Genomic DNA, 19,898 nt, shown 5'->3' with positions numbered 1-19,898 from the left:
CGGTCGAGCGCCTCTCCCCACCCGCAGGGTGACACCTCCACGGGAAGCAAGCGGAGGGCCGGCGGGACGCCCCCGGCTTGGGGGTGGGGGGCACCCCCTCTCCCCACGCCGGCCCTCCCCGCCCGGGGACCGAGCCCTCCCGCTCCCGGCCGCCCCCCGCCGTGCCAGGCGCCGGGCTCCGCGCCTCCCCGCCCGGCTCCCCCCGCCCCCGGCCGCCCCCGCCGCCGCCCGGGCAGTGCGCAGGCTCGGCTCGGCTCCGCACACCCCATCATGGCGCTGCGGAGACCGGCGCTTCTCCGGCTCCTCCTGCCCCTGCTCCTGCCTCTGCTCGGTGAGTCCCGGCCACCGGAACGGCCGCCCGGAGCGGCGCGGGGATGCGGTACCCCTGCCCCGGCGGGGATGCGCTGCCCCGGCTCCCCGCCGGGGTGAGCCCCGTCCTGGTCCCGGAGGGGAGGGATGCGCTGCCCCGACCCTTGTCCCGGGGAAGGGAGGGATGTGCTTCCCCATCCTGTGTCCCGGGGAGGGATGCGCTTCCCCGACCCTTGGTCCCGGGGAAGGGAGGGATGCGCTGCCCCGACACTTGTGTCCCGGGGAGGGGAGGGATGTGCTTCCCCATCCATGTGTCCCGGGGAGGAGAGGGATGCGCTGCCCCGACCCTTGGTCCCAGGAAAGGGAGGGACGCGCTGGCCCGATACTTGTCCGGGGAAGGGGAGGGATGTGCTTCCCCATCCTTGCGTCCCGGGAAAGGGAAGGGATGCGCTGGCCCGATACTTGTCCGGGGAAGGGGAGGGATGTGCTTCCCCATCCTTGTGTCCCGGGAAAGGGAGGGATGCGCTGGCCCGATACTTGTCCGGGGAAGGGGAGGGATGTGCTTCCCCATCCTTGTGTCCTGGGAAAGGGAGGGATGCGCTGCCCCGATACTTGTCCGGGGAAGGGGAGGGATGTGCTTCCCCATCCTTGCGTCCCGGGAAAGGGAGGGATGCGCTGGCCCGATACTTGTCCGGGGAAGGGGAGGGATGTGCTTCCCCATCCTTGTGTCCTGGGAAAGGGAGGGATGCGCTGCCCCGATACTTGTCCGGGGAAGGGGAGGGATGTGCTTCCCCATCCTTGTGTCCCGGGAAAGGGAGGGATGCGCCGCCCCAACCCTTGGTCCTGGGGAGAATGTCCCACCAGCCCCGCCGGCCGCAGTAAGGACTCCCCCGCCAGAGGCAGGGCGCTGCAGGGAGCAGAACACACGCACACACTCACAAGAGAAGGGGGTAAAGCAGCCCAAAACCCCGGCTCAGCAAGGAGCGGGTCCAGGGATGAGGGTGCCAGGAATGTGCAGCCTCGGCAGGCAGGCAGGGCGGACACTAGTGCCTATTCAAGACCAGGCACAGACGCCTATTGTTCCAGGGGCCCCGCATGAATGTTTGCAGTTTTAATTGCAAAAACATTTGCTAATTCCGCTCAGGAATGAATTTGGGCTCATTTGTTGTCTGGCTATTAATAGCGGGGGGGGGATGAGGAGGGGGACAGCAGCCGGTGGGCTTGCATCGCCCTCCCCCAATCTGCCCAGACGGCAGAAGAAGAAAATGGGATGGAGTGGGGTTAGGGTGACGACTGGCAACTGATTACTGAAATACCGGGGGCTGTGCATGTGTGCACGCATGTGTAGACACACACATAACTGTTTTGGGTCAACTCAAGGCTGAAGTGTACTGAAATGCTTCAAACTGTTTATCTAAGGACAAAACAATTCTCCAATAACTCCATGTAACGTGTGGAGCCTCTTGGGCCTCAAATAAAGTGAGATTTGGGCACTATTTAGCAGAAAAGTGAGCGGAGGGGTGAGAAGATGACTCTGACACACATCTGCGATGAGGAGGTGGTTGTCACGCGCTCCAGGGTCTGTTGTTCACTTGCTTTACTGTGGCTTGTAGCAGGAACAGTTTCGGCAGAAGAAACTGGGAGTGCCTAATCCTGGAGCACGGCAAGGCCTTCCCGGTGCTAACTCTGCATTTGGATGCTCCCTTTGAATGAGAAAAATGACAGACTTAACACAACTTTTCCTTACAGTTGGGCTGCAGGGTAGGAAGGTACCCCACTTCCCTCCTCTGTTACGTGAGCAATGCCCCAATATCCTGTTGAATCTGGCCTAAAAGGTAGCAAGACTAGAAATGAACTGCAGATGCTTCTTTAGACATTGATACTGACATCTAGACGTAGACATTTCTTGAGACAAAAGTTGTTAAAAACCAGCCAAACACCACTAGTTTCACACCTCTGCCTGAGAATATTTATCTGGCGAGTAAAACAAGTGGTAACATGGTTTGTCCTCCGTTTAAATACATCGGGTTCTGGCCAAATCAAAGCGCCTCATCCTGTACTGATTTCCAGCGGTTTTCAAATGTGGGGTCATAAGCCCAGAAGAGTGAGCAGGAGCAAGGCTGAGAATGAAAAAGTTTGTTCAGCTACACTTGACTTTACGTACTGGGGCATCCCGCTAAGTTAAGGTTAGGCTGTCAGCAGTACGTAAACTCAAACATGTGCTGAAGTCTGCAGGGTTGGTGCTGGGTAGTGGGGTAGGATGAGACCGTAAGGATGCGTTTGATGCCAGCTGACTGCTTGGGGGGAAAAAAACCAAAAGGCAAGAGAGGGAGCTGACAAAGCTAACGAGATGCTGAGGTGCTAAGCTGCAGAGCTCTGGCGTGCATGCTTCAGACTATGAGCGTGCTTTAGACTGTAAGGTGCTGCTCAGACTATAAGCGCGGCGGAGCAGGGACTGCCTCCTCCTGCCGTGTGACTGCCAGCACGGGCCCTACTCTGAGCATGGCCTTAAAACTTTGCCACGAAACAGGAGCCAGTGAAGCACGGAGTATTCAGTGCGTACCCAGCTCTAGGCACTAAAAGCATCTAAAGATTCTGCACATCAGGGAAATGCCATGGTCATAATTATACTAGCGGAAGTTATTGGCATCGGTGATGGAAAGTGGGGCTTACAAGTGACATCAGTGTTACGTCCTACCTTCGGGCCTCTGTTGCAAGTTTCCCCATGGAAACGAACATTTGGATTTTGAGGATTTCACGTGCTGGACGGAGGGCAGAGCTGTGGAGCCCTTCCCAAAACTCCCAAGTATTTCCTGTTGAAAATAAAACGTGTTGATACCTTATAGTCCTTGATGGGGAGATCCGGCAAGTCCCTGGCACATTTCAGTTTTAAAGCTCTTCGTATTCAAATCTCTCTTTGATTTAATTCCGAGGTTTTGGTAGTATGTTGGATTTTGCAAAGGGCTTTTCAAAATCTACAGAGGAGAAGTTCTCATTTCCTTTTTTTTTTTTTTAAACGTATGAAGTCCATCTGTCCCAGCCACCAACAACTGTTCCGAGTCAGCTGTCAGTGCCAAAAACCACTCAGTGGGAATGTTGTTAGCTCTACTGCAGTTATAAGTCGCTTGTTGGTATTTTCTGACGGGAAGTACTTGCCGTATTGCTCTCTTTTCAACAAGCAGTAAAAAAAATCAGCTTGGAGGGCCATGCCAAAATCAGACACTTAATAACATCTTCAAAAAAATTCTTAGGAAGGGCTTGGTGTTCCTATTTGGGTAAGCAATATCTGGCATCACCACCAGAGAGTAGTTAGATGCACATCTACTTTACAGCTGTTGACAAAGAACGCGACACCAGCGCATTCCCTCTTGCTCTGAATACTTCTGAGAATTACGTGGTTACTGAAGCACGAGGAGATTCAAAGAGTAAAATGTGGGTTTTTTAGTGAGGAGAAGGAGCTGCGGACTGAGATGTTGCTCTGATCGTGAACTTTGGTTCTTTTACTGACCTGTTTATTTCCCTTGTACAAGTTGAATTCTGGGTCTCTTGGCCCGCTGCAACTGTTCTTCAATTATCCGTCCACACACTGAGGATTTGCACCAGGGACACACGTTGAGTTGCCAAAAATCACCTAAACAAGTAAATAAAGCGGAATGAGCTTCTGCATTTAGCTTCACAAATAAGGGCAAAAGCTGCTCTACATAACGGCTGAGGGAGGGCCTGGTTTCTGAGCCTCCTGCCAGTTTGCCTCTAACTTTAGCCATCTCCAAAGGGTAAAACATTGGTTTGCCCCGACTTGCTCCTGCTTTCCTTGCAGCTTACTTAGATTATTATTTAAGTTTCTCTTGCAAATTGCGTTCACTGCTTTATCATCCTTTGCGATGAGTGTTTGTTGAAGCAGAACTGGCCTCCCGGTTGTATATTTAGAGCTAATGCTTCACAGTTAATTGCATCAAGCCCTGATGATCCGGAGAAGGTTCGTGAACTCCTTACAGAGCAGGCCTGGAGTGGCGGGAGGGAGTTAGCAAGGGGAAGGATTTCCACAGCCCTGAGTCCTCAAGAGTCCTTTTTCTGCAAAACAAGAGCGTGTATTGCTAACGTGCCCCTCAACAAGATAAAACAACCGCTCTATGTGTAAAAGCTGGTGGCCTGCTTTGAAACTGCTGTTTATATAAAAAGAGATTGATTCAAGATATAAAATTAATTAGGATAATTACATTCTCAATCTGGCTTCTCCATCATATGAGCTGCACCATCTTTTTGCAATTGATAAGGGCTGTTTGCCTTCCCTCTGAACCCCTAGGGAGTATCATGTTTTTATGAGACACAGGATCAAAACCAAATTCAACCACTAACCGTCAGTTCCACGTAGTGGAGGAGTAAGGGTGCGCACCGCCCAGCGAACCCCACTCCTTCGCTGAGTCAGGACACGGCCTCAGAACCAGTTAATGGCTTTAATTTCACTAATGAAGGTTCTGGACACAGTCTTAATTTTCACCCAAAGGGGCTGGATTGCCGTTTGGGTACAGTTCTGTCAATAGCTGCGCTTGGGGCAGAGGAAATACCTGCTGGGTCGCAGTTCTCAAACTCACATGCTGGAAATGAGAGTTTTCAGTTTCAGAAACACAATGAAAGACATAAAAACTGGACCTTTTTTTATTTTTTGGCTGGAAAGCTCAGGTCTCTGTTTGCTTATGACCCTTCAGAGCGCTAACACCCTCAGTATTAACTTGAGATTAGAGGTATTGTTTGTTTGGAGAGTTTCATTCTTTAGTTTCTAGAGACCGAGCAGCAAAAGAGTACCTCCGCGGGGAACAGGACAGCAAGGCACGCCATGGACTTCGCCACAACAGTGGCCCCAAGGATAACCAACCCCTCACAAACTTCTGCTTCTCATTTTAGATAAGCAGAGGTCAAGCAGCCTTCCTCTGGGGATAAACATCGGGGGAGGTGTATATTAAAGATGTTTCCTGTACAAGAATGGCCAGCTGAGGTTCTGTTATCACTTCTTCCTCAGCGGTCGCTAACTTTGATTGCCTTGCTGCATTTCATACTGTAAGAAAGCTTTGTGTGACTCCTGTGCAGAAGTTCAGCTGTCTAACACAGCTTGGGAGTGCAAAACCAAGACAGCTGCATAGCTGAGCTGGTGCCCTGTTCCTACTAGAGCAGCATCCTAAGCCAGGCCTTCACGTTAACTAGGAAAAACACTAATATGCAAGAAGCGAGGCCTAGAGACGGTGCTGCTTTGCACTTCTGAAGCATCTTGTCAAAGCTCCTTCTCTGCTGGGTCGGGTATTGAAGGAAATTGCTTTTGGTGCAGGTTCCAAACCAGACAAAAGAGAAAAGAGCAGCAGATGCAGAAGCAAAATTTCTAAGTGGGAGTTGGCAAAATAAATAAATAAAAAATCACCCCTGCATTTTCCCCTGCTCCTGAGAGCACGTCTGGGTAGGATCCCCGTGAGCTCACCTGCGGACTGCTGAGAGCCGTCAAATGGGAGTCCAGTCAACATGGGCTTTAACTAATTAAAAAGAAAACCAGCCACATACATGTGCTGTAACCTGACAGCCCACAGGTACTTGAGATAAGCTAAAAAAAATTAATGGGAATTGTTCTGTCATGCAAGAACTACTTGTCAGTATAAATAATATAATGTATTGGGTTATGTAGTGCCCCTCATGGGATGTTGCACAGGGCTTAACACAGAGACAGTTACAAGGGGAAATGAAGGTCTCAGAGCAGCAATAGATGAAGTAGATGAAATTAAATTGTGTTCAGATAATGCTCAAGGTTTTCTTTCTTTTTTTTTTTTTTTTAAAGTCATAAATCCCAGGGATTTCAGAGTTAAAGCCAGAACACACTCTAACCGACTCCCATCAATGTACCTGATTATTACAACACAAATGTAAGATCAGCGGGTTTTTAAGAGTCCTCTTAATTCGTTTGGGCAGAGCTGGCATGAGCCAGAGCTTTAAAGGAAGACACTGAGCTTTAAAACTGCAGCGTACCAGGGACTTACTATATCTTTGGCATGTGGCTAAAAGGTTGCAGTTGACAATGTTCAGCCGTATGTCAAGATTTTTAATCGCACTATGAAAAATATATTTCGGTGGCCTAGGTAGGATTTTCTGCTGAGCTGGAGAAATCCACTGAAATCTAAGGGGATTTGTTCCCATTACTAGGCTGTGTTTCTAACGCCCATGGCCTCTTCTGAAAATCCCTGCCTTAATAAACTTTGGGGCAACTCCTTATAAAAGTGGCCAGCATTTTACAGGTGGGATTTAAATTGGCGCATACTGGTTTAGACTCTGTTTTGGAGGGTGGAAGTATAATATTTCTCAAAATTCAGGACCGTTGAAAGTGTCCGACTTCCCTGCTCACTCCACCACCTGAGACACCCGATTCACTTGTCGTTTTTGACAGTCTTGTCCAGTATGTCTCAAGATGTATAACCATGGAGTCCTTAATGGTTCCTGAAGGAGCCCATAATATTCTACATATCCAAAGTCAGTCAGAATTTTTGTTTCATTAGCAATAAGGAAGAACCCTGGCAAACAATGCCATGAAAGAGAGCTGTTTTTGAGAAACCGGGCTTACCTTTTAACAGGGCCAGCACTGCTCTGCACAGCAGTCCTGCTTTTCATTCCCAGTCGAAAGGTTCTTGCCACTTTACATCTCTCCGGGGTGGCTGCGTGCTCTCTCAGGCCTGCTCGAGTGGAGTCGGTTGCACAGCTGAGGACTTAATGATTTTGTCTGCACATAAATGTACAAGGCTCTGCTTGATCTTTTAGGTCAAGATCAGCCAAGGAGGCAATATTTTGATTTTGCTAGGATGCTATCCTTGGAAAACGAAGGCCTTGATAGATGTTACTGCTTTTACCTGCATTACAGAGGCATGTACGGCTTCTGTTCACGGATCCGTGTCTCTTTGCTAGATGCTGTCAAAAAAAAATAAAAGTAAGTAAGAAAAACCTCACCATACCCATTTGTGTCCTGACTCAATGAAAGCTACCCGAAAGACTAATTCATCACACTATTGGGCTGCCATAAAGATGAGGAGCATTCCTTAGAGTATTGGATGATAATGGCTGCCTGAGCAGCCCTTGAATCACAGCAGTGGACAGAACCAAGTGTCCATAGGCGAGACAGCCTCTACCACATACCCCGAGGATCCATTAAGGAGATTACTGCCTGCTAATGGACTTCCTCCTGAGGCGCTCTGGCTGCTAACACTCTCTCGAATGATTTCCGGGAGCTTACACAGTTAACGGCAGGGAAGGTGTTGCAAAGTCCTGCAGTTCTTGCCGCTCCTGTAAAAAAAATACCTTTTATCCCCTCAAAGGATCGTATCAACAGCTATTTTTAATACACACTTAAATCTTTGCTTTAATCTTTTTCTCCTGCATTGATCTCTGCAAAAGCCCGAAGATAAATATTTCTTTATACCCACCACATTGTTTGGAGTTAGTTATTTTTAGAGCCTGGAAAACATCCGCTCTGTAGTAGTGAGGTCCTCTGCATCAGTAACGCACCTTCGAAGGGGAAGTCCCGGCTCTGTGCACAGCAGCGACCTGTACCTCTGGGCCAGCCCTGGCTTCCCCGGCTGGTGGGAATCCCCCATTCTTGGAAGGGCGGACTGTTTTTGTTGAGGTGTTTAGATACCAACAACCAAGGTGGAAGGAATAATACAGAACCCCCTATTAGCATAAATGACCCATGCTTGGCTGACAGGACTGGATACACATGCTATGAAACGGGTTAGCTTCAACCAGCACGGATCTCCTTGTCGACCTCGTAGCTCCTACGGCAGAGGAGGTGCCGGTTTGTTTCGCTCTGTGGTCTTAGCTACTCTGCTGAGATTGCACATGGTGTACATCGGTGGGGCCGGTCTGATTTCTCAGGGAGCAAGGAGGCAACGGCTTATCTCATTTCTTGTGCACGAGCAAATAGCTATTAGTTGGATACAGCTTGGTCAGTGCTGATGGAGTTGCCCTTGCACTGGCGATCTGGAGATGAAAGGCAGAGTGCCTTCTAATCGCCTACTCTCATGGGTCCTCCCTCAGGCAGAACCGGCTATTTGAGTTGGTGAGCATCCTTATGTATCTGGTGTTTTCCCTTCATTTTGGCCAGTTTTCAACATCCCATAAATAACAGTGCAGTGTGGAGCTCTGCCTGCCAAAGCTGCCTTGTGCGTGCTGGAGGGGAGGTTAAACCAGGTACTAACTTCTTTCTTCTTCCATCAAAAATGCTCTGTTGGGCCTGGCCAACACACAGCTGTCCTCGCCCACAGGCACTGCATGTTCTCCCACACAACAGGGCAAGATAAGCCCTTTGAAGTCTGCGTTTGGGCTGGCAGCAGCTTCTAAGGCAATGCAGTGCCCTCCTCTCCCAGTTGCCAACTGCGCCTTGAGTTCTCCAAGTCAACAGCTGAGCTACGATCAGGGCTGATAAGTCCGCAGTGCTGGATTGCTGGGGCTGTGCCAGGGGATGGAGGGGACTCCAGATTCCAGTTCATTTGCGGTGCTCTGTGAGCACGGGAGGACTCCGGAGCTTTTTCCCAACGTTGCGCCGAGGCGTGCTCGTCGCCCGCCAGCAGCCCGCTGTTGGACAACAATAGCGATTGTTCTCCTCGCCCGGGGAGGCTCCTGGTGTTCTGCTGCAGGCTTCTTGATCCTCCTCTTTCTGCAAATATCTGGAACAGATCCTGTTTGGCCGTTCTGACCGTTTGACTCAGCTATTAGATGACAAAGGAAGCTGGACTCTGGTTCACCCTGACAACAAGTAGCTCTGCAAAGAGGGGAGGTGAGGGTCAAATGCAGAGGGGAGGCAGCACGCTCTGTGGGAGAAGCACAGAGGAGGTGCAGAGACCTGGCCTCAACGGTTAGAGCCAGAGCTGGGTTGCACACAGCGGTTCTGTCTGCAGCACATAAGGGGGATCCCTAACCTTGGCTGTAATGCCACACAGTCTTGAGGAGAGCATGGTTTTGGAGCTTCTTGTGCTCTAGTGACAAACGTGTTGTAATTCTGGCTGTTTAAATACTTCCCAAGAGCTTTTCAATTCCTGGCTCATCCTCGGTCACTTCTGAGACACACACGTCATACGTCTCACATCTGTCACTCAGCTTCACGTTCTGGATGTGAAGCAAAGCCTTTTTTTGCTGCAAAGGCTTCCTTCTTTTCCTCCCTCCCCGGTTCCCTTTGTGTATCTGTGCCCCTCATTGAGAAGCAGTAGCTCCTTCAAAGAAATGCGAGAGAGCCCATTTGCAGAATTTACAGCTGCTTCCTGAGAGTTGAGTGTCCTCCTCTTTAACAGCAAGCTGTTAAGCATGCTCTTAAGTGGGAAGATAAGTGGTGTTGCGATCCTTTCATCTTCTGGCTCAGAGCAGGCTGGAGATAACTGATAAGGGGATGACAGCACAGAAGATGCATGGGCACCTTTGGATTTAATTTCTACTTTGCAAGGCAGTCTTTAAAGCATATCTCTGGTGGGAACACAGGTTGGTAAAATAAAGCTGGTCCTTCCTTTCTCAGCATATGTCTTTTCCTCATGTCTCTGAGGCAGATCCTCTGTCTGTGCCAGCAGAGCCGGTGCAGAGTGAGCTAGGTTCTCCATTTCCGAGCCCTCCTTCTGGTGCTGACATTCGAGGGACTTGGCTTGAGTTGTCTCTAGACACTGTTTCGGCTGGTGATTTCATTTCCACATTTTTTTTTTTACAGCAGTTCTTTGCGGATTTGAGCTGTACTTTAAACAGGGCTGCATTTGCAGTATGGGTGTAGCAGTCTTGCACATGATGGGCAAAGAAGCATTCCTCTGCAAGGATCGCTGTAAGAGAGCACACATCAGCGACAGCTTCACGTGGGTGGGAGTCTTCAGACCACTCTTTAACAGACTGTGCATTCAGTTCCAGAATTCCTAGTTTAGTCCCTCGTCTGCTGGCTGAAACAGGTGGCAAGCACATGCCTGTAAGGGTCTTTATTGGGGGTGGTCTCCAAGGTCAGCTGTATCCAGCCCACATTCCAGCTGAGTCCCTCTACCTCATCTTCTGGCCTGCCTGGCTCAGGGCCATCCAGCCCAGAGGTTCCTAACCATGGCACACACGCTGCTTGTCGAAAACAAACCACTTGAAAGTAGTGTGTCTGTGGCCCAAGCCTGTGCCGGCCTGCTGCATTTTCCTCCAAGGAAATGGGGAAAAGTCGTCGGGGCAGAACGCGTCAAAAGCTCAACAAGGCCTCCGGGGCGCGCAGGCTGCCTGGTGCGGCAGAGAGCCGCTGCTCATCCCACGTCCGCATGAGGGGAGACGGCACCGGCACGACTCCGCTACGTGGCAGGAGAGGCTGTCTCCACAGTAGCAGGTACCACAGTCTCTTGGTAGCAATGGTAGCTGCGCAGACGAAGTTGGTGAGCTGCTGAGCACGCCAGGCCTAGGAACATAGGTAAACGTTGAGCTGTTTGAGTCAGAGTTAAAGCCTTTGGCAGGGTTTTGGCGCCGTTTGCAAGCAAGCATGATCCAGAGGAGACAATGCCTACTGCACTGAGAAGACCTAATCCAGGTGCTGCTGTTGAGGGGGCTTCAAAGGGGCCCTGGCTAACACCAGGCGGTTCCCAAGTGCCTACTCCTGTCTCTACTGTTGTGTTAAACAGAGACTTCCGCTCCCAGCACTCTGTGTGGTGGCAAGTCTTGCAGATGAGGCTACAAACCTTCCCATAGCAAACCCCTGCCTACCTGCCTGGCAAGCCTCCCCTCCGCTTCATCTGGGGAGCTGCTGCATAGCTGAGCCATGCTGGTTTTTCCACCCCAGAGCTCTTGCATCACAGCCCAAAGTGTGAACAGAGGCTGCAGCCTCCCTCTCAAATCAGCCCCCAGTGCATCTGCACCTCGCTGTTACTCAGCACTTTTCACTGACAGGGAATTAAGTAGGATTTCTAGGTCATTGTGAGCCTGTCAGGAGGAATCGTCTCCTGTAGACCTCATTATCAAGGCCCTTTCTGCAGTTCCAGACTTCAGAACAATTGCAGCCTGGTTCCCTAAACACTGACTAATGAGACAGAGCTGTTAGCAGCATTTTACTAAATAAAGGCTGTTTCTGCCTGAGACAGAATAAAGCCAGACTGGATTTTCTTAGCCGTCTCTCACACGGAAGGTATTTCAAAGGACCCTCATTAAAATAATGAGCTAGATGTTGCTCTTGTGGTGGCTGCATAGGGTCAGCGCTTGATGCTACTGCCAGGTGCTTCCCCAAAGCAGTGACTTCAAGTAACTTGTGCTCAAGTGACCTAAAAATCTCTCCAGCTCCTTTGGTTTCAAGGTATCTTGAGCATTTACCTGAGCTCCTGTGACTTCGCCCTGCTCTGATAGCGACTTGATACCTCACGGTGGACAAACTGCTTGTAGCTCTCAGGGACCTCCATTTCCTTGGGTGCCACAGGAAGATATTTTTTGAGCTCTGGATTGTGGCATGGCTTTGGAAAGGTAAGGGACATGGCATCTGAGCAGGTGGGACAAGTGGGACTGCCATGTATGGCTGCTTTTCAAAGGAGCTGGAGATTTGCAGATTGCCAATAGGTGATAGGTGAGATTTCTGCTTGTACCTGGACACTAAGCAGAAAGGACATAGCCCCCACCTGAGTAGTCTGAGGCCAGAAAACTTCTGTTGATGTTCCTGTAATGAGATTTTTCATCCTATCTCTCTTCCTCTTGTCAGAAGGGCCTGGATTAAAGATGAACTCTGAAGCATGATGAGATGGGTCTGACTGCCTCTGCCTGGAGCAGGCACAGGAGAGCTGGGGATTATTACCTGGCCAGTTTGCAGGTTTGTTTGAAGTGGTGCTTTGATGTGGCAATGGGAGTCGATGGAAGGTAAACGGTGTCTAGACAGGTTTTTCTCACTCTCTGTTGTTGTCTCTGAAGCAGCAGAAACGGTGCCAAACAGGCTGAACGGCTCCAGGATGCGAGAAGCAGAGCTATTTCTAGAAAGATGGAACAATGGTTCTTCAGGAGAATCCAAGCCAGCTCTCTCTGAACTCTTGTCGAACCGCCTGCAGGTGGAACTGCTCCTCTCTGTGCACCACGCACTGCCTGGATCAGTTACTTGCAGCTAGATACTACTAAGAGTGAGCGAGGGGAAGTCCAAGAGGTGGCCAGTGTGTTTCCAGGTGAGCTGGCATGGCACAGAGGTACAGGAGAGGTCCATGAACCAGTGTGCTGGCCGGCAGGGCTGGGAATCCAGGAGGTCAGTCGATTTTGGCAGCATTTGGAGAGGGATCAGGATGGCTCCAGCAGTAGTATGCTGAGAAAAGACTTTCTCAGTTTGGCTAGCTGGATGCTGCAAGGATTTGCCCAGCAGAGCTGGCCTGCGTGCCCAGTAACAACTGTAGCCAGTGGTTCAGCTACACTGGGAGGGAAAGAAAAGGCAGGCCGTGATCTAGAGAGACTTGTCGCTGGCCGGCAAGCTCTGCTCTCAGTGCTGTCTTGGCTCTGATGTGCCATCTCCCCCAGGCTGTTTGGGAGGGGAAGTGGAGACTGCATTCAAATGCCTATTGTCTGTCCTTCAGCTGGGAGCAGAGCCAGAAGAGAGAGAGGCTCTGGCAGCATCTGATACAGGGGGCAGATGTTAGGGGAAACATATTCATCCGCAAAACGCTGTCGCTGGGATTTTCAAAGGAGCCTCAAAGGTTAAGTGCCCATGCGTTGGGATGTGTACATGAAGGTCAGGAGTGAAATCCTGGGCTCCTGGGATTCCTGCTGGGCTCGGGGACGCTTTCTGAAAGAAGCTCTCGCCACTGGGACGAACCCTCATGCAGCATCTGTGGGTTGTCCAGGTGACTGCTGTTCTCGGCCCCGTGGGTTTAACGGTAGCTGGGGAGAAGGGCAAGGCCACACAGTGCCAGATCTAATCTCTCGTGGGGGCCTTCAGAGGTGCGCGGTTGAGTTCAGTCAGGCTCCCCTCTCCTGTAGCCAGCTGCCGACTTGCACGAGCATGAGCTGAAAGCAGAGTATTCCCTGCCCCTGCCTGTCCTCTCCCTTCACCCCTGCCAAAGTAGGGCTCGGCCACAGGTTTCAAGCGGAGCTGGAAACTTGGCACTGAGGCAAGGAGCAGAAAAGAGCCCAGCTTGCTCTCCTCTGTCTGGGTTGGCTTCTGTACTGCTGTGGGGAGTACAAATATGTTCCCAATCTGTTTGCTTCGCTGACGTGACTCCAAGACACACAGGCAACAGATACACTGACCAAGAAGGGGCCATTGTTAGAGGGACCTTCTTGACTGTGGCTCTGCTGTAACCAACTGACCGCCGCTGCTCTCCAGCGCTGGACTGCAGCCTCCCCCATGCTTCATTCACAGGGTCCAGGGCGCTCGATCCTCCTGGGTCCCCCAGCTTTAACTGCGCGTTAGCACAGACACGCCAGGGGATCATTCCTGTTTTACTCAATTTGTCCATCTGCGTGCCCTGATCTGGCCTTTTGATTTACATGCCCATCTCTGGCAGGCAGGTATTAAGTCAAGCTGTAGATAAAAGAAGTTACAAGCGTTGCTTCCCTGTGAACTAGCCCAGACGTTCAGTGACACATTGCTAATTGCACACAGGCAGATAGCCTGCTCTGGGTGGAGGCTGAGCAGCGAGGAGCCAGGGGAAGGGAGTGATGGACTGATGGACAGGTTAGCATTTTGGCTAAGGAGGAGTAAGGGCCCCAAGAGAACCAGAGAAGAGGAAGGGAGTTACCTCATTTGTTGCCAGCAGCCAAAGCAGGGTTGTCCCCTGAGAGGTATTTCCTTAAGCTTTATCCAGTCCGATTTTAGTTGCAACTTTTATGAACAATAAAGGCGTCCATGGTTTCCCTTGGAGGAACTGGAATGAATCCAAATAGATTTTAGTGCTGAGAAGCAGATCCTGTTATTAATGTCAGCCAAATCATTTCTTTATATCTCCTTCCCACCTCTTTTTCCCATTCATACTCCTTAAAAGCCTGCAGGCAGCTATCAAGTCCAGTCCACCCTCTTCTTTAGGTGCTCCTGAAATTGCAGACCAGGTTGCAGCCATCCCTGGCTTTCAGGGTCTGTGAGAGCATTTAATATGCCTGCATCGGACTGGTGGGGGGACTGTCCCCCATGCCTCAGGAGAGGCCTGGCGGCGTGATGTGTACCCCCTAAACCTGGCAGGACAACGAGACAGATCTAAGCTGAACTGGGGACCAGCACATAGCCAGGAATGATCTTCCAACGCAGAGCAGCAACCCTCCTGCTGCTGGGCCTGTGTCTCTCTGGGAAAAGGGCCTCTGACCAGGACTCAACTGGAAGCATTTGGCTGAGAAAATTCTCTGCTAAAAATAGCAGCAGGAGATGCTTAAGGAGAAAAACAAGTCAGGGTCTGGGAGAAGTTAGTTCCCAGATATATGGCTAATTCAGCTCTCCTGGGACAAGCGATCTTTTAACCTCTTCGTGCCAAGGCTCATTTCTGCTCTATTAAACAAGCTTGCCTTGGTCAGGAATCCAGGTTAGGACAAGCCAGAATGGCTTTCATCCTCACTCTTTGCTCTGGCATAGCATTGCTTTCCTCCCTCTTCCCCTGTGCATTTATGCCAGCATATTTCAAACAGTGCTCTATATCAAGCCTTTTATCTGTCTGTGACTTCATTTGGGCTCCCTTTAATTCCCAATGTACTTCCTAAGAAAATAAACTCTGTTGAGCCCTGCAGCACAACTCCCTCTGCAGGCTTGCAGCCTATGCTCAGGCTGATGTTAACAAGGTAAGTCTTTTCAGATCTGTTTGCGTGATTCAGGGCTGCCCCTAGAACAATATTCCCCCAACTCACATGTCTTCGGGCCTGCACGTGGCTCGTGCAGCTTTCTGCCGAATGCCTTTTTCCCTTGTAGATCTGCATCCTTTGTTCTGACAGATTCACTGCAAAGCTTCAAAGCTCCCCTACAGAAGATGGCCCCACCTCTCCAGCGTGGAATGACGGCAGTAGTTTCACAGGCTCTTGGTCGCACGCTCATGGGCAGATGTGAACGATCCCTCAGTGCCTGCAGTCAGTCTCTTGCAATGTTCATTTCTACATGGTCTGTGCAACGCATTAGCTAGACAATTCCATTTAATACCCGAGGCTAGAATTATACACACACAAAAGACAAAAATGATACTGTAAAATTGGAAAAAATGTTCTTAAAAAGACAAAAATGATACTGTAAAATTGGAAAAAATGTTCTTAAAAAGAGAGCTGTTTTCAGCCTTGTCATAAATGATTTCTCTGTGTGCTTGCTCACGCCCTCTCCTGTTCCCTTCTCTAGCCTACTCTCAGCTCTTGGCTCGGATGACTACTGCTTTCTTCCCAACTCCCATTTTCCACAGGAAGATGACATGGTTGGTCTCTGATAAGCAGAACTTCAGATCTGCATTTTGTTGGTCAAGCTATAGGCTGGAGGGGAACAGAGGATCAAGAGATTAGAGTCACAGACAGAGGAATAGAGGATTATAGGCTAAAACCCTGCGAGTCACTGTATTGATGGTTGGGACACAGCCAGACACTAAAGACTATTGCAAAGCCTGGTGCTGATAGCATATCCGCTTATTTCCTGTCTTTGCATTTCAGGCAGCTTTTGATATATGTGTCCTCATCAAAAGCCAGGGTCAGGCAGGTACCGAGCATCCTAGCTCCTGTGGAAGTCAAATACCTGCTGAGATCAAGTCTGTGCGTTGGCTGGCGCTCAGCCTGGAAAACGTCACTTTGGCTTATGAGATTCTCAGCAATCCTTGAGTCAAATTCCCACACAAGACAAAAATAAAGGAACTTGCCCCTTTTCCCGTTACAGTTTGTTCTGTCTCCCTGATCCTGGCCATAGATCCCTGCCACGTCTCAGTGACCTGACTCTGCCCTGGAGACTTCCCTTAGCATCTGTCTGCTGCAATGACAGCCCTGCCAGGAGGAAGGGGCGAGGACGGGAGGAAGACCATTGCCCCTGGCTCTTATCACAGTTATCTGCTGGTTCCCTCCCACTTTACACTAATTTGGTATCAGCATCTGCCACTTTTGGGAGGAAAGGGACTTGCTGAAGTGAGAAATAATGTAGGATGTGCCTGTATGGCAATTCTTGGGGCTGGCTAGGGAAACAATGGAAGGCAAGTGGGAATAGGCAGGAAGGGTTGGTTTCAAATCTGCCCTGTGCAAATACTGCCACTTCTCTTGACCGCTCACCATTTTTGTTCCTGGCCTTTGCTTCTGCTGTTGTAAGGCACTCTCATCCAGTAAACAGATCACAGAATGGTATATCCACTGCTGGCTGAGACAGCAAGATGTAAGATGGCTTACTCTTCCTGTGATTTCCCATTCCTCGGTTTTTCCTCCAGTGAACTGAAACTGTACATCCTTACTGAATTGCAGGGGACACTGAATTTGAAGGGGCTGAGGCTTAACTGATAAACGTACAGCACTTTAACAGATAAAAATGATCATGGGGGAACACTGCCTGTGAGCATCTCAGCAGACATCCAGGGGCACAGCTAGCTGTGTTCCTTGGGCTTTCGTGCCCTAAAGCAGAGGTGGGGCTGAGCTGACCTCCTGGGATCCCCTCATGTTTCATCTTCTGTGAATGCACTAATTTTCATGGTCCATATTGGCCGTGAGCCTGACCAGTTTGAAGATGTAATTATGCTGTCCATTTGTTAATGAAAATGGCAAGAACAGCGCTCGGTACAATGTGACTGTTTTGATACATTCCTAGCCAAGTGATCTGTAATTGTTTCCTTGTTGCCTTATTTCTCTTCTGGGTTTTGCCAAAGACTTGATGCAGACGTAATGAGAATCTCTCCTGCCTAATGGCCTTCCCTCAGAGCCACACAGTAAGGCCACCTGCCCCTGGTTTTCCCTCCTGGAGAGTCAGCGTAACATTGCAAACCCAAAGCATTTGTGTAAGGGACTTGACCTCAGAGGCCAGTAGCAAGGCAAAAGAAATGATCTGGGCAGGACTTAATCCCCTGGTTAGCGGTATCTAATGCAACGCAGAAGCTTTGTGCCCTATTCCCCGTTGCTTACCCAAGGAAAATGAGACTTTCAGTTCCGCCTCGCATTTCTGTCTTGGGAAGGGAGAGGCAATTCAGGAGTGCGAGGGCTGGTAATAACAGCCTCTTCTAGGCACAGCTTTCCCATTCATATGTCCTTTCTGTTCCCTCTCCATTACCCTTCATCCCAGATTCTGAGGGGCAAGTTCTAACTCCTTCCACCCTTACTTTGAGTTGAAGATGGCCTGAAATTATATTACAGAAAGAGATGCAATCTGACACGCTGGAAACTCTCTACCCCTTGCTGCTTCCATGTTAATCTCTCTCAAGTATTAGGTATTAGTCATCCACCCAAGTATTGCTTCCTTCCTGTCTTGCACGTACGTTCAGTCCTTTCTGGGAGAAAAGCCAGAGACTGGGGTATGGGCTTGGGAAAACAGGAGAGCTAGGACCAGATTATGCACAGATTAAGATGTTGGGCAAGGCATGTACAGCCGCATCTGTAAAGTATTAGATGCACATCTTCCCCTTGATGTCAACAGCATGTAAATACCTTTACGGAGCTGGCTCTTGGCCTCTCGAGACACATCTGTTCTGATGGGTGAAAATCTATTTCAATGAAATGGGATAAGTGTGCCAGGCCCTTCGACCTGGGAGCTTTCTCCCCAGGTTGCCAGCTATCGGCTCAGCTCTGGCTCTCTCCTAAAGCATCTGTGCTCCCTTAGGGAGAGCGGAGCATGAGAACCTATTGGTGGACTAGGTCCAAGCTCAACATGTCCAGCCGAGAGCTCAGGCTTATGCTAAGACTGTGAGTAAGCTTGAACTCTTCCTGTTCAGACAGCTTTGCAGCGTGGCTCATGATGCCTCCTCCTAGCACAGGCCTAAGGATCTGCGAAGTGGGTGGTGTGCAAATCTGATCTTGAGCATAGGCTGTCTCATCTTTGTGAAGTTGCAGAGATGTCTTAATATCTCATCTCTGAACAGACTGCAATGCCATAAGCAAAACGGCAACCAAAGATTGTGAAATTCTTACCTCCAGAGGCCCTTGTCAGATGGATATTTGAGGCAGCGTGTCTGCAGCTGCATCCCAACGTGACGAAACCAAACTTTGGGAAACCAGAAAGGGCTGTGCGGTCTTCACAAGGCAACACCTCACATCCGTCCCTGCATGGGAGAGAGGAGGAATGTTTGTTGCAGGGTGAGACTGCTTTGCAGGGAGGTTTTTGTCTTAAGAGGGCTCTGTATCTCCTTGATAGCAACCTGTTTCACTACTGACTGTGGGTGTATAAGCTGTGTGTATACCAATGGCTTTGCTGTCTGATTAGGAAGTAGAACAGTGAATCCTCCTGTCCAAAATGGGAGGGGAAAAAAAAAAAAAGAGGAACAAAGATTGTGTGCTTGGCCTGGATGCTAATGGGCCACCTTCTCTGCAGCAAATACAGTCAGGTCTTTAATGTCCCAGCTGAAATCAGGAGGTTTAAACAGGTTAAAATTTCGTTCCAGAACTGTACGTACTCAATTTGCAGCCAGGCACCTCCTTGCCTTCTCTAGTGGTGAGCAGGAAAAGAGTGAATTAAGAGCAAAATCTGAAATTCTTGCATCTTCAGATGGACACAAATACTCAATGGTCTTCCACACAACTTTGTCCTGTGGGGTCCTGCTCCTGCCGAGACCACCAGAGACTCCCCTTATTATCACCATTTCAGAAGAAACGAGTGCCATCAGCTAGCTATGTAAAAGAGGAGAGAAGCAAAAGCCAGAACCATGTGGAACACCAAACACTGCTCTGTAACATTGCATTTGCCTTCTCTAGGTTAGTTATGCTTCATGTTTCCTGCCCAGGCGGGCACATCTCCTCTGTTTGTAGGTGCCTATCAGAGAGTTGGCACCCTTTTAACTGAGCGGTACAAGCCATGCATCTAAAATAAGTCATGCTGTTTTATGATAGCTGGTAAAAATAAAGCCTTACTAGCACAAGCAGCTATAACAGCACAGAGAATTTACGACTGAGTGGGTTTTTTCCAGGGTGTGCTGGCCCCAGTCTGGTGATGGCCTTTTTATAACCGTTATCAGCTCCCACACAGACCAGGTCCATCTGTTACTTAATTTGAACCGAGACACTCCTAAGCTTTTGTTTGTTAATCTCTTGCTGCACATCTACATTGTTCTCTAGCAGGGCAGCCCACCCGTGAGTCAAGCTTGGCTTGCTGATCTCGGGCAGGCGCCATGGAAAACCGGAATAAAAGAAAGGCAGCAGCAATGTCTGGTCACTTGGCCAGCACGGTCCACCTGCCTGCTCCCTTGTACCAGCTTCAAGGGGCTTTTAACTTGCAACTTGGATGCCAGAGCAAACACAGCTAGCTCCTTGGACGGGAGGCAAGGGGAGAAAGTTAAGACTGAGTACTACAAAGCAAAATCCTACTGACTGCGTCTAATGGCATAGGCTGGGTTTGTCAAACAGACCTATATGAACTGACACTTAGAAAGGTAGTGAGACACCTAAAAATATAAGTGAGGATTAATAGGATGCCTAATTCCCACTGCAATTCAATAAGAATGAGGTGTGCTGTTCATTCCCTGCTCACACATTTATGCACCCTT

The 19,898-nt window shown here is 49.7% G+C and overlaps 1 protein-coding gene and 1 long non-coding RNA gene across 4 annotated transcripts in view; one reads left to right on the top strand and one right to left on the bottom strand.

Annotated features, from left to right (window-relative positions):
- Positions 1-214: 214 nt before the first annotated feature.
- JAM3 (junctional adhesion molecule 3) overlaps positions 215-19,898 on the top strand; it is a 32,875-nt gene continuing 13,191 nt past the window's right edge. The window contains exon 1 of the mRNA XM_075116127.1: positions 215-331. Coding sequence (XP_074972228.1) covers positions 271-331 — 61 coding nt within the window. The 5' untranslated portion in view covers positions 215-270. The remainder of the gene's footprint in view (positions 332-19,898) is intronic.
- Positions 1,677-18,462, bottom strand: LOC142067484 (uncharacterized). 3 transcript variants are annotated; one of them, XR_012664066.1, is made up of 9 exons: positions 18,331-18,461; positions 15,115-15,406; positions 14,025-14,150; positions 7,471-7,617; positions 7,188-7,245; positions 6,905-7,060; positions 3,818-3,940; positions 3,008-3,122; positions 1,677-2,012 (listed from the first exon to the last, which is right to left on the bottom strand). It is a non-coding gene; the product is annotated as an uncharacterized LOC142067484 (long non-coding RNA). The 3 variants fall into 3 exon arrangements; XR_012664068.1 differs by having other exon boundaries at positions 7,568-7,617; XR_012664067.1 differs by lacking the exon at positions 7,471-7,617 and having other exon boundaries at positions 18,331-18,462.

The sequence above is a fragment of the Phalacrocorax aristotelis genome, chromosome 22 (genome assembly GCF_949628215.1).
Source record: "Phalacrocorax aristotelis chromosome 22, bGulAri2.1, whole genome shotgun sequence".
NCBI lineage: Eukaryota > Metazoa > Chordata > Aves > Suliformes > Phalacrocoracidae > Phalacrocorax > Phalacrocorax aristotelis.
Note: the sequence above shows the minus strand (reverse complement) of the source record. Positions and strands in the feature narration are given on the sequence as shown.